The sequence below is a fragment of the Poecilia formosa genome, unplaced genomic scaffold (assembly GCF_000485575.1).
Source record: "Poecilia formosa unplaced genomic scaffold, Poecilia_formosa-5.1.2 Scaffold118, whole genome shotgun sequence".
Lineage (NCBI taxonomy): Eukaryota > Metazoa > Chordata > Actinopteri > Cyprinodontiformes > Poeciliidae > Poecilia > Poecilia formosa.
In genome coordinates, this window is record NW_006800057.1 from 511,045 (window position 1) to 523,766 (window position 12,722).

The 12,722-nt window shown below is 39.1% G+C and overlaps 1 protein-coding gene across 1 annotated transcript in view; it reads left to right on the plus strand.

Annotated features, from left to right (window-relative positions):
* The window catches only part of LOC103143960 (serine/threonine-protein kinase pim-2-like), a 4,279-nt gene extending 1,402 nt beyond the window's left edge, over positions 1–2,877 (plus strand). The window contains exons 2-9 of the mRNA XM_007560692.2: positions 31–315; positions 400–528; positions 649–743; positions 955–1,002; positions 1,090–1,305; positions 2,170–2,347; positions 2,443–2,613; positions 2,725–2,877. Coding sequence (XP_007560754.2) covers positions 31–315; positions 400–528; positions 649–743; positions 955–1,002; positions 1,090–1,305; positions 2,170–2,347; positions 2,443–2,613; positions 2,725–2,816 — 1,214 coding nt within the window. The 3' untranslated portion in view covers positions 2,817–2,877. The remainder of the gene's footprint in view (positions 1–30; positions 316–399; positions 529–648; positions 744–954; positions 1,003–1,089; positions 1,306–2,169; positions 2,348–2,442; positions 2,614–2,724) is intronic.
* The last annotated feature ends 9,845 nt before the right edge of the window (positions 2,878–12,722 follow it).

The window sequence follows — 12,722 nt, forward strand, 5'->3', positions numbered from 1 at the left end:
ATATTGAATGATTGAACTCTCTCACTTTAGAGGGCAATAGCAGCATGACGCCACCAAGCATAGAGTCTGCTGAGTACACCAGACCAAGGAAAAGGAAAAAAGCTGCAGATGAGACCCCCAGAAGACGGATCATGGTCTCTCAGTTGGCTGGAGCCTCCACAAGCTGCCAGGACCTGATCAGAACCAAGAGGAGACTGAGGAGTAAGACCACAAAGGAGGCAGAGGAATCTTCACCACCGGCCAAGAAGAAAAAGAGGGGACTCCTGCAGCGGGTCCTACCCAAAGAGCCTCCATCCTCCTTGGACATCAGCTCAGGTTGACTTGTGTTGGGACTCACACATTTTTTATGATAATGGAATATTAATATGTCACATTGTTCCTGCTTCATCTCATTGTTAGAGTCAAGCAGCCTCAGTCCGGCACTTTGCAGCACAGGAGTAGGAGGTTTAAGGAAGAGGAAACTGAGGAGGCAGAAGACAGAAATAATGGAGATGGATGAAGACGGAGTCGATTCCCAAAGAGATCAGAGTAGTGATAGATTTGTAACATAAGCATTCATGAGACAAAATTTCCATAATTAGCACTGAGATAACATTAGTGTTTTATTTTGATGGTTTGTGATATTTGAACATGTGTTTGTATGTTTAGGTGACTTCCTTGAAAAATATATCGAGCTGGATCAACTGGGAGAAGGAGGCTTTGGATTTGTGTTTTCTGGATATCGGGTAGAGGATAAATTACCTGTAAGGGTTATGATCCACTCCCCCACAACTCTCCCCGTCCCACACACACATTCACTTAAGTCACTTTGTTGTTTTTTTTTTATTAAGGGTCAGAGAACTATCACTGATAACCACCTTACAGAATCTAACATTAGAAAGTACAAAATACTGCATCTCTTAAAGGATATTGTCTCCCTAACATGCTAACCAAAGTCTTGTTTCTATCTTATAGGTGGCTATCAAGCGCATCCCAAAAGACAACGTGGTCATCAAACATAAGGTAAGTGAGCAACAACATCTAGCAGTGTTTCTTCTTCGTGGATTCCAGATGCATTGTGGGTTTCTCCTGTTTGTCTGGATGTTTCAGGATGAGAACGGCAGGGAGCTGCCCATGGAGGTGGCTGTCATGCTAGAAATGGGGAACCTAAGCAGTGCACTGTGGCAGTCAGCCTTCGTGACCCTGCTGGACTGGTACGATCTGGACGAACACCTGATCATTGTGATGGAAAGGCCCATGCCTTCTGACAACCTGTCAGACTACCTTATGGAGCACAACGGTTGCCTTAAGGACAAGAAGGCAAAGGTAAGCTGCTGGATGAGTTTTAGAGATTTTGTCAAATGTGCTGCTTTCATTGTTTTGTTTTTCACACTTACTTTATTACAGTCAGGGCTATAAAATACAGTACAGAGTGATATCACTCAAGACATGTCACATGTGTTCAGGTTCAATACATTTTATTCACATTTTATATAATACGCCAATACAAAGCACAACATGCCATATTTCAGAAATAAAATTAATTATGTAAGTTTTTTTTTTTTTTTACAAAAACATTTTCTAAAAACTGTCCAACATTATCTTGGCCATTGCCTTCCTACACTATTCCACTAAAAAACATTGCATTCTGTACAAAAAAGTTTAAAGCAGGGTTGGGGCATAAAACAATAAAATTTGGAAATCTTTCAAGGACAATTTTGGTCCATCACCTGAAAGTGCAAAACATATGGAATACCTGCAAACCTAGTAAGATGTAGGCCTGTCAGTATAGGTCCACCTATACTGACAGGCCTAACAAGATCTGTCAGTTTTTTTCTTCCAGCATGACAGCAACCAAAAGCCAGAGTCACAATCCACTCACCAAATGGATAGGAAGGCTAAAATGTGTCTAAAGACACTCTTTATCTTATGACTTACCTTAAGATTTTTCAAAAAGTTTGACCAAAGCTTTCAGTCGTTATACATGCAAAGTCTAAACTTACCCCAGAAGACTTCCTACTGTAATTGAAGAGATATTGTAGCTCCTAATATCATACATTGAAGTTTGTGTTTGTAACGTAGCTGCATTTGAAAAACGTAAGACAGAGATGGAGACTTTTGCCAGGCAGTACAGTTCTTAACGTCACCTGTATCGCTGCTGTTCTTGACCATGCAATGTTTTTCCTTTAGATCATACTGAAACAGCTAGTGGAAGCAGCGCTCTACCTTCAGAATGCAAACATCTTCCATAGGGACATTAAGGTGGAAAATATCCTGATTAAGACCACTGCAGAAGGCCTACAAGTCTATCTGATAGACTTCGGTTTAAGCTGCTTTGACGACAGACGAGAACATGAACTTTTCTGTGGTATGATTGGACTGTAGAACCCGGTCCTTTCTCATTCAGTAATGCAGTTGTCATTTGTCATTTTACCGGTAGTCTTATTCCTACACATATTTAAGGTACTCCTGATCACTTCCCACTGGACTGGTACATTAACACTAACTACAGGGCTGGACCTACAACTGTGTGGCAGCTGGGCGTGGTCCTGTATGAAATAGTCCACAGGCATCTGTTCCAGACTTCAAACTTCCTTTCAAAAAAGCTGAAGATCAGTAAAAAGCTCTCCAAGAGTGAGACAAACTTATCAGCATAGCTAACAGTGCCAAAAAATCTGTTCTGTGTCGTTTTGTTTTGTTCCTCTGGCTCTGTTCATTGTTGCTGTTTGACCTCTGACCCTCCAGACTGCCAGGATGTTCTGACAAAGTGTCTGAGGGTTGACCCTGAGGAGCGTCCCACACTGGAGCAGCTGCTGAACCACCCGTGGTTTTCGTAGACTGCACACACACACACACACACACATACACACACCTATGTACACACACACACACACACACACACACGTGTACACCACACACACATATGTACACCCACTCACTGCACTTATACATTTTTACTTTTTCTAGCATTCTTTTCAACTTTGGTCTTTTCTCTTGCGCTCTGGTTTCCTTCAGTTTTCTCTTCTACTTGAAACAACTTCCATTGAGTTGTTTCAATGGAAACAACTCAACAACTCCTGGGTTTTGTTCCTCAACCCAGGAACAAAACCCAGTTTGTTCCTGGGTTTTCCTGTTTCCTTCGAATTTCTCCTCTATTCTTGAAATCATATTTTCTTTTTTTTTTTTTTTTTTTTAGCATCGTTGACATTTAGAAGCTTATTTTGATATTTGTTGACTTTTCCAGGTTTTCATATTTCCTTCTTTACTTTCCTTTCATTCATAAATCATCCTTTTTATTTTAATAGGTTATTTTTGTTTTTTCTCCGGGTGCTCTGGTTTGATTATCTAATCAAAACCTCCAATCAGAACAATATTAATATGGTTAATTAGAGATTTGTGGCTTTTCTCTGAAGGGTTTGTTTTTGTCCTTTGGCTGAAATCTCTAATCCACTTTATGGGTTTGAGATTTTGGGGTTCTTTGATTTCCTTTAGTTCTCTAGTCAAGAAATTATCTATTTTTAGAAAAAAAAAATGTTGATTTTTATTGTGATTTTTGTTTATTTTCCCGGTTCAAAAACATCCATGTTGAGCTACTTGGAGAATATACGTCATGCTTAGCTGTGACTCGGTTCCCATAGGCGGCTTTGATTGTCAAAATATTTCCCACATTTTTCAGTCATTGCCCCTTTCTGTGATCTTCAACAGGATTCAGCTGGGATGGAAAATGGACGAATATTAAGCCTCTCATTCCTGCTGTAATTTCGTGGTGTCTTCTCTTTCTCGTTGACTCTGAGTGAGTTCTAGTTGTGTTGTTTTCCGTAGTAATCTTCGTCTTTTGGGGGCTGAGTTATTGTGGTTCTGTGGTTAAGTGATAATTTTCATTTGGTGACACCTGTGTGGGTTTGATGGCTTTGGTTTAGTTTGGTTTGGTTTTCATTTAATTTCAGCTCATTTTGTCTGTGTTGCTGGTTGCTGTTCTGTGGGCCAGGTTGCGTTGCTTGTGGGGACATTTTGTAGGTCTCAAAGTTGCGCTCACCATTTGTTTGTGGGATTTCTTTTGTTTTTTTACTCGTCTATTTTTATTCTGCCTATACCTCTATTTATTACCTCCTCATATATTAATATATTTTTGTTTAATGGAAATATGTAAATGGCTAAGTAAATGCCTGTCTGAATTTTTTTTTTTCTATAAATATATTTGAAACTGAGATTTTACCCGGTATGCTGTGCCGACACACGCATTCACATATTTTTCTAATACAGTATTTGTGTATATACACTTATGTAGGTAGGTTTTAATGGTTGAAAATATATTTATGTGTATATTTATAGAAAAAAAGATATTTTCTCCTTTCTTTTTGCTTGTTTGTCATATTTGTTGTCACCATTGTTGACCTCTCAATGTTTTGTTTTTTTTCAGACTCCAGATCTTCCTACCCAGTGTTCCTGTGTTTGTCTCTCTTTCCTGTCCTCTCCAACCCCAGCCAGTCGAGGCAGACGGCTGCCCGTCCTGAGCCTGGTTCTGCCAGAGTTTTGTCCTGGTAAAATGGGATTTTCTCTCCACTGTCGCCTCGTGCTTGCTCAGGACGGGGGATTGCATTAAAGTGAAGCTTTGATGCAGTCTGCTGGTTTCCTCCCCTCCGTAGAATCGCCACCTTAACGTGGTGGAGGGGTTTGAGTTACCCCCATGATCCTGAGCTCTGAGTTGCCTGGGACTTTCACCTTTGGCGTGGTCACTTGTGGCAACATACCTTCAGTATGGGGTGGGGGGGGTCACACCAAGAGCGATTCAAATACTTGGATGAAGTAAAGCTGTAGAGATGATGAACATCCACTGGAGTCAGCCTTGCAGCATCAAGGCTGAGCTTTGAAGAAATAGGTGGAGTTTTGTGTAAGCAGGCATTAAGCCACAGCTGAATGGTTCCCACTGAACATTCAAGAATTTCTCCAACATGACAAAGTCAAACTGACATTCCAGGTATGTTTTTGATGAGGGAATAACATTACAAAATGATATAAAGCTCAAAAATTTTTGATTTTGCTTTATACCAGGGGTTTAAATACCCTGGCAGGTGATCGCCATTGCAAGTCACAACCAATATTCACACAAGCACACAAACTGGATTCCTAATAAATTGCCTTAATCTTAATGGGGCAGTATTATGTGTTTTTTCCAGCCACATAATGCCATTTTGTAGCTCGGAAGCTTGGAAACTGCAGCTCAGAGGAGGCGATGCTAGGTCCACCAAGGTGTTTCGTGCAACTGAATGGTTGCCATGGAGATTAAAGAATTTCTCAAGCATGCATGAAAGAATCAAAGCAACATTACAGGTATGTTTTTGATGACAGAATGTCAAAATAACATGATGCAAAGTTAAAAAGGTACATTTTACATAATATTGCACCTTGAATTTATGAGAACCTGGTAGTTTAATCTTCACAAATTTACCCTTAGAATCCGAAAATATATTATTTTGCTCATTCTAGTATGTCTCTTTCCGGCTTCCATTTGCTTCCTGAAGTCTGGTGACAGAAACCATGGTCTAACTTCCCCACTTCTGGGTTTAAACCGAGCAACGCTTCGGTTTATTTGCTTCTACTGTGTGCACAGTGCAGCAGACTTGCCACTGTTCATGGTCACTCCTGCAGTAATTTAAGTGAGATTGTGCATTATGATTACACTGTAATCACAGAGGAAGAGAATTCATTACGGCCTCTGGATTGAGCAATGGTTACTTCAGAATCCAATTAACTAAAGCAAACACACTGCATCAGTTAGCAGGCACACGCTGCCTGCGCTCGCCCCACACTGGGAGGAATAACATGCGCTCCACATGGAGGGGGCTGAAAGGAGAAGTGTATGATGAGCACTTCAGAGCCAATCACATGACTGACTTTGCTTTGATGTTTTTGCTTCTTGTGAGCAAAGCCTCCATGCAGAGAGAAAGAGAGAGAGAGATGGAGGAGAGGGGATAAGGATGAGTTTATTTGGCAATCATTCCCGTAAACAGAAACTGTTTATGGCTCTTCTGAGAGGATTCTCACGTGGCTGTGGCTCGCTGCAAATGCATCTCAAATACCATTTGCTTTGAGAAGTGGCTGCGCAGCTGGCATGAAGACGGCATTTGTAAAGGTTATGATGCAGAGTTTTAATAAGTGGCTCTGGAATTGACTGTACAAACGGCAGCAATCGGTTCCCTGAAGTTCCCTTTACTTTCAGAGTTCTTAGGTCAGAGATAAGCCATTTAATAATAAAGTAAACAAAAAGAGCTCAATATGAAATGTGGAGTGTTTAGCTTTTTGTTCTGTTTTTTTTTTTAGTTACCGTCATCTGAGATTTAAAACAGGTTTCCTAACTGAATTCAATGATGTTCTGTGTAAACATGCAAATGATTTTGATTCAGTTCTGATTTCTGCTGATTTTAACATACAAAGTGATGATAACTTTGATTCTTCAGCTGGTTTTAATTTGACTTTATATAAGCATATAACTGGACCAACCCATAATCTGTCTCCCTTTTCATTTGGCCACTTTTATTGTTTCTGAGTGAAACTCTAGGATGAATACACTACTTTAATTGGATTTTTTTTCCAATTTGCATATTTTTCTTTCAGTTCTTCATCATTCATATATGGATATGATGCTCCTTTTCAAGGCAATTACAAGCAAACATAACTCTCCTCAGTTTTATCCCAGTTAGACACCAATAGTGGAAACTGTAAACACGCTGAGCTCTGCAGTTTGTGCCAAACTCTTTATAAGGGTTCTACTGAACTCACAACATGAATGAAATTGTCGTTGCTTCTTTATACTTTGGAAGATTTCCTAATGCTCTGAAACGTGCTGTTGTAACATTATTGGATTGTAATTATCAAGAAACATTGGCTGAAATGTGTTATTCTAACAATTTTTAATTTGCCATTTCTAAGCAAAAAGCTGTATAAGATCAACTGCAGTTCATGCATGTCAAAAGTTAGTTGTGCAGAAATTTTCAAATATTAATCTCTGACATCATATTAAAAACCTAAGTTTGACTTTAAGCTGTGGTCTTTATTTTTAGAAACACATATTAATTCACAGCCTGCATGTTACCACCTTAGAAATGCATCTAAAGTCAGATCTTTCCTGACAACTTAATGTAGAAGAAAAACTGATCCGCATCTTCATTTCTGACTGTAACAGTTTTTGCCAGAATTTTTCTAATCCCTTACTAAACTTTAGCAGATACGAAACACTGGAGCAAGATTTTTAACCAAAATAATAACGCATATTACGCCCATCTTAAATCTCTAATCTGGCCACAGTTAAAAAAAGAATTGTCTTTAAAGTATTACTTATTGTATTGAAGCTTTCAAATTACCTGGCCCCAAGGGCTTTGGTCCAAACTCTTCTGCCCCCCCAATATCTCAACCAAAAAGAAAAGGAGAACAAAAGTCTATTAAAGGAAATTAGAACTAACGTAACAGAGTGACTCCACCATGCTGCCCCCATGAGCAGAGAGAACTGTACTCTGTAAACATGTAGGTCAAATGAAAAAAATCCAGAACATATTGAAGAACTACTTTTGCACTTTTGTCCACCTATCAGACATGTGAAGATGATGCTCTGTCTTGACCAGGCTTGTTGAATGACTGAAGATGATAGAACAGTCAGCCTTGGCACTCTGTCCTGCCTGCCATCTTTTGGAAGCTGGCGCCAGGGTTTATTGGAACACCTCACACTTTGCTACACACAGTCCAGGTGACTCTTTGATTTTCCATGGAGGTGCAGTGTGACAGGGGTGGGGAGGGATCTGCCTTCCCACCGCTGTACCTTTGTCAAAAACTGAAAAAGAAAGCACTGTTGTTATTCTTTATTAGTATTACTTTCATTGGCAATTTATTTTTTTCTTCTCTTCATATAATGGTAATATTAACCCCTCACTGCCTGAATTTGTTTACATATATAAGCCTAAGGCATATCCACAACCCAACAGTTTTAGATTGAAATTTATTTTAATTAAGCTGAGAATATTGTTTATGATAGAAACAGAGGGAGGCATAATATAGGGAGTATGGAAAAAAAGTATGTTATTTACATTTTATTAAGAATGACGTGCAAAAGTATTTTTCCTCAATACATTTGAGGCCATTTTGCAGGTTTCCTTTGGTATTTTAATGATGCTCAAAGTTTCTGAGATGGAATGTCCTCTTGTAGGTCTGCAGGTGTGTCTTACTGGGGCAAAAATACTTTGCAAAAATATTTTACCAACAACACTGGAAGTGGAGCTACATTCAGCACTTTTCAAGTTTTTATGTCTTGAAGAATTGACCGTAAGGGTGGATGATGTAGACTTAGAAATTTATCACAATTTTAGTCATACAATCGTGATGACGATCAAAATAATGATTAAAATCTACTTCCTACATAATTTTTAGGTAACTGTATGCCTGTGACTGAAAGACACAGTGTTCATAGCGTCACTAAATAAAAACAACATTCCAATTTCAAATGGGTTTCTTCTTCAAAACGCCACTTACACAAATAGAAATAATGTTTAAATTCACTGATATTTATTGATGCGATCATGGAACAAACAGAAAATTGTAAAATAGCATTTATGATTATACTCAGTTTTTATTTATTTTTTTTTAAAAGCATCATTAATTGGAATTAATCAAGAGAACAATAAATCAAAATTCTTATTGTGATAAAACATTTTGCACAATAAACGGGACAACAAATGCCCGCCCCTAGATGGCCTGCAATAGAAAAAACACTCAAATTATCACTAATGCCTCAGTAACAGATCCAGTAATTTGTCACTGGGGAGCATCGTTATCCAAAGTACTGCATCCCATTGTTTGCCAACTCAAACAGAAGCTTGTGAGTCTTGACATTCATAATCTGCCTTTTTTATGGTGATTTGTACCATCTAATTACAATATTTTGATTGAAAGTGTGAAGAAAAAACAATGACAAGAGGCTCGTATTGAGTTTGTCCATCTAGACATGCATATCTCCCGTGTATTCACCGTGCTGCTCTTCTTTCCACCCTGAAAGAACCAAACAGACAGCCTAGAGTTCACTTTAATTAGATTTAACATGTGTTCTAACAGAACACAATGCATCTTTTGGCATTTGCATGACAATGCCCTCTAATTGTGCTTTCGCTTAATTTGTTTTTAATAGCCAAAGCAGCAGTGCCTGATTATATCCAAAATGGATCACTGTCAGTGAGCGTCCTCCTCTCTCCTCTCCCTGTCTCTGTGGTACTCCCTTCTTCTCACCGAGAATTCGGCTCAAACGGCCCACGTGCAGAGTCATTCGCAAGTATCATTAACCCTCCTGACTCTTCATTGTGTTGTTTTCCCTCGGTGAAATGGAATCCGCACTCATTTTGATGAAGAACTGCAGTGGATCCTTTGTTTGGGCACCAGATGGAAAAAGACCGATACTTGATTGTGTGAATGTGGCTGTGCCCCGAACCCTGCAGTAAATAGGACTGCATAATGGTCACTTCTCTTCAGCTCTCTGAAGCCCTTTTCTCTCTGCCACTAAACCTAAATAAGGTGCAACAATTTTCCCAGGAGCGGGGGACTTGACATGGACCTGCTGCTTGTGGCTGAAGGACTGATCTCAAAACTCTGAGCCAATTCAATTGCATGCTTACTCTGGACACAGACATCACTATGCACACTATAATCAGGGATGCTGGAAGTGAATTGAAGTCAATATTGACCAAAAAGGGGAAAAAACCTCTTTTGTCTTGAATTGAAAATAGCAATGAATTGTTGCAGTTCAGTTCTCTCAACAAGAAAGTCTCTGATGACTGCATTTTATCAGTCTTTCATATTTCTTCAGTTCTAAAAATGTTGCATATACAAAATATGGCTTAAAAAGAAATATTACTTCATAGTTTAATGCCTAGAAACTGTGCCTCTGACTCATTAAAAACTAGAAACTGTCTTCAGGAAGTCATCTCAACATGTCGGGCATTTGCTGTGGCTGCTCCTCATCTATGGAATTCTCTCCCGGACTATTTGAAAGCCCCGCAGTTATTGTCTGACTTTAAAAGCGGCCTGAAAACTTTTCTTTACAGACAAGCCTACTCCACTTTTAAATGACTGTCTCTTTTCGATTGTTAATTTTATTTATTGTTAGCTGCACCGTGTAGCACTTTGAGATTTTTGTCAATGAAAAGCGCGTTATATATGAAATTTATTATTATTATTATTATTATTACTATTATGTCTTCTCTAGTAAACCTTTAACAATGTTTCTGCCAGCGTTGCTCTGAGCTCCTATAATGAGCTCAGCAGGTGTGTAGCTCCACCAGGTGTTTGCTAATTGTTGCTGGCTAGTCTGAAGGAGCTGAGTGGGGGTTTGTCCGCGAGGCTGAAGCTTTCAGGCTGCATCTCCAAGGAGGAGCTGGGCCTTGAAGGTGGGGCTAGGTCCACCCAGGCATTTTGTACAGCTGAACGGCTGAAAGAATCAAGGGAACACTACAGGTATGTTTTTGATGAGGGAATAATATTATAGCATAATGTGAAACTGAAAAAGGTTGATTTTCCACCAGTATATTACAATAGTTACTTTACTCAAACATTTGAAGGCAAACATTTGAGTAAAGTAACTATTGTAATATACTGGTGGAAGAAGTCCAAACCAACCTGGTAAAGGAAATCTAAGAACTGATTTGCCATCCATGGTAGAAACAACTGTCATCAGTTACCAGATGGACTTGCTTATCCGTGTTATCTTCTGCTAATTCCAATAGATCAGAAGGTTTTGGCTCCGCAGCCTTGGTGGTAAGAGTCTAACTGATATGTCACAGAAAGCTCATTTCTGTCCAATATCACAATCCATCACTAAAGATAGATGTTGGAGGATAGACATGTAAATCATCTGTGTTCTTTGCCTCAGCTGTTTCAACCCCTTGACTGACCAGACCAGTGTGAGCACTAATGCATACCACAGTTTTTTCATCCATATCCAGTCCCATCCCATCATGAATCAGACACCTGGAAGTTCTGGAAGTCATTGATTTGAGACAGTTTCAACTCTTTTTGTGGTTGAGAACAATTCCCTCAGAACTGCATAGAAATAAAAAAAAAGACATGGTAAATGGGTTGTGTTGGAATAGCGCCCTTTAAATAAACTCACCATACACTGATGGTTGCAAGTTACACCAGATGCATTTCCATTAATCATATAATTAAGTAGTTTGGTAATTCAAAAATAAATTTGCCTAATGAAAACACAGCTGTTTTGAAAAAAACTAACATTTTCTGATAAAAAGTTTTGGTGCAAGGATGAAGGACTTGTACCTTCATCTTTCCCACAGGGAAAGAAACGAGGCTGCCATTCGTTTGCACCAAAACCACCACTAGTAGCCAAGGTGGGTGTGTTACCCGAGAACATGGCAACCGAGACAGACGGAGCAGGGTTGGAACCAGTAACCCACCAGTTACAGGACAAACCCTTACACCTCCTGAACTACTGGTGCTAGAAGTTTAAATCAAGAAAACTAAATTGCACATGTCCCCGTGAAACGGAAATGCAACTTCTCACATACTCACACTTTAGACACACCAACACAAGAGGTGGAGAAGGAAGTCATTCAACAGGAAATGTTTAATGAACATTTGCCTGTTAATGAAGGAAACATTCTTCAAAATGAAACCCCCCACAGCGATCTGGTTTGAGAGGATCAGTTTTACCCTTAGTACGTTTTTAAGCATGTCAGATTAGGAGATGTTCCTCAAAACTTGAAAGTTAAAGCATAGAAAACCCCAAAGCAGAACAAATTAAAACTTCAAAGACAAGCAAACTCACAGAACGAAGCAGATTCTGGTACAATATAGTTCTTTTTCTGCCAGCATGCTGAGGAAAGTAAAAGCTAACGAGTTATCTTGAGAGAAGCCAGACAATGCAATGCTAAACTGGATTTGTTTCAGTTGTTTATGGCTTGTATTTGTGATTATTGTCTCTAAGCAACTCATGGGCTTTTTGCCACCTCCCTTCTTTAATGTCTAGGATCGAGTTGGAAAGTATGTAACGGACTTTAAATTCTGTACAATTGACTTCTTTTGCAAAGATATTGCTGTGAATTCTGATATTTGAAGAAAAACTTGAGAAAGTGCCTGCACAAGCAGCGAGAGAAAACGAGGAAAAGAAAAGTCTCATAATTCAGATTTTGTGTGGGCGTTGCTCTACTTTACAGATTTAAAATGCATTAATAAAACACATGACACATGAGCAGTAAAAGGCATTGTGTTGTCTTCTTTTTTTTCCTAAATCCACAGCAACCATTGTTTTCTCTCTTTTTTGTGGCTAAAAAAGTTGAAAACACTCAACTTCCATTTCCAGTCAGCAGCGGTTTCACTTAAATGTGAAAACAATAGTCAGTAAATCAATGTGTCAGCTCTGCTGAGTGCAGTTGGCAACAGCAACATTCCTGTCGCAAGCTCCACAATTATATCATTAATCATTGGTGTACTGTTAAGTTTAAAATAAGGACTTTACGTCTGCACCTTGACAAACATTTAATTAAACCTTGAGCACAACATAAATAACATTGTGTTTGATGTTGATGATTCACTGCATTTTTCTGTAGGTTTGTTTTAGTCACTGGTTGATCAGGAGGTAATGGCAGTGGAATGCTACACAACATGGTAGCAGAATGAAAGGTTGCAGTTGATACCAGATGTTTACATACAATGAATAAAATGACACCTACATACTTTTTTCCCCCTCACTG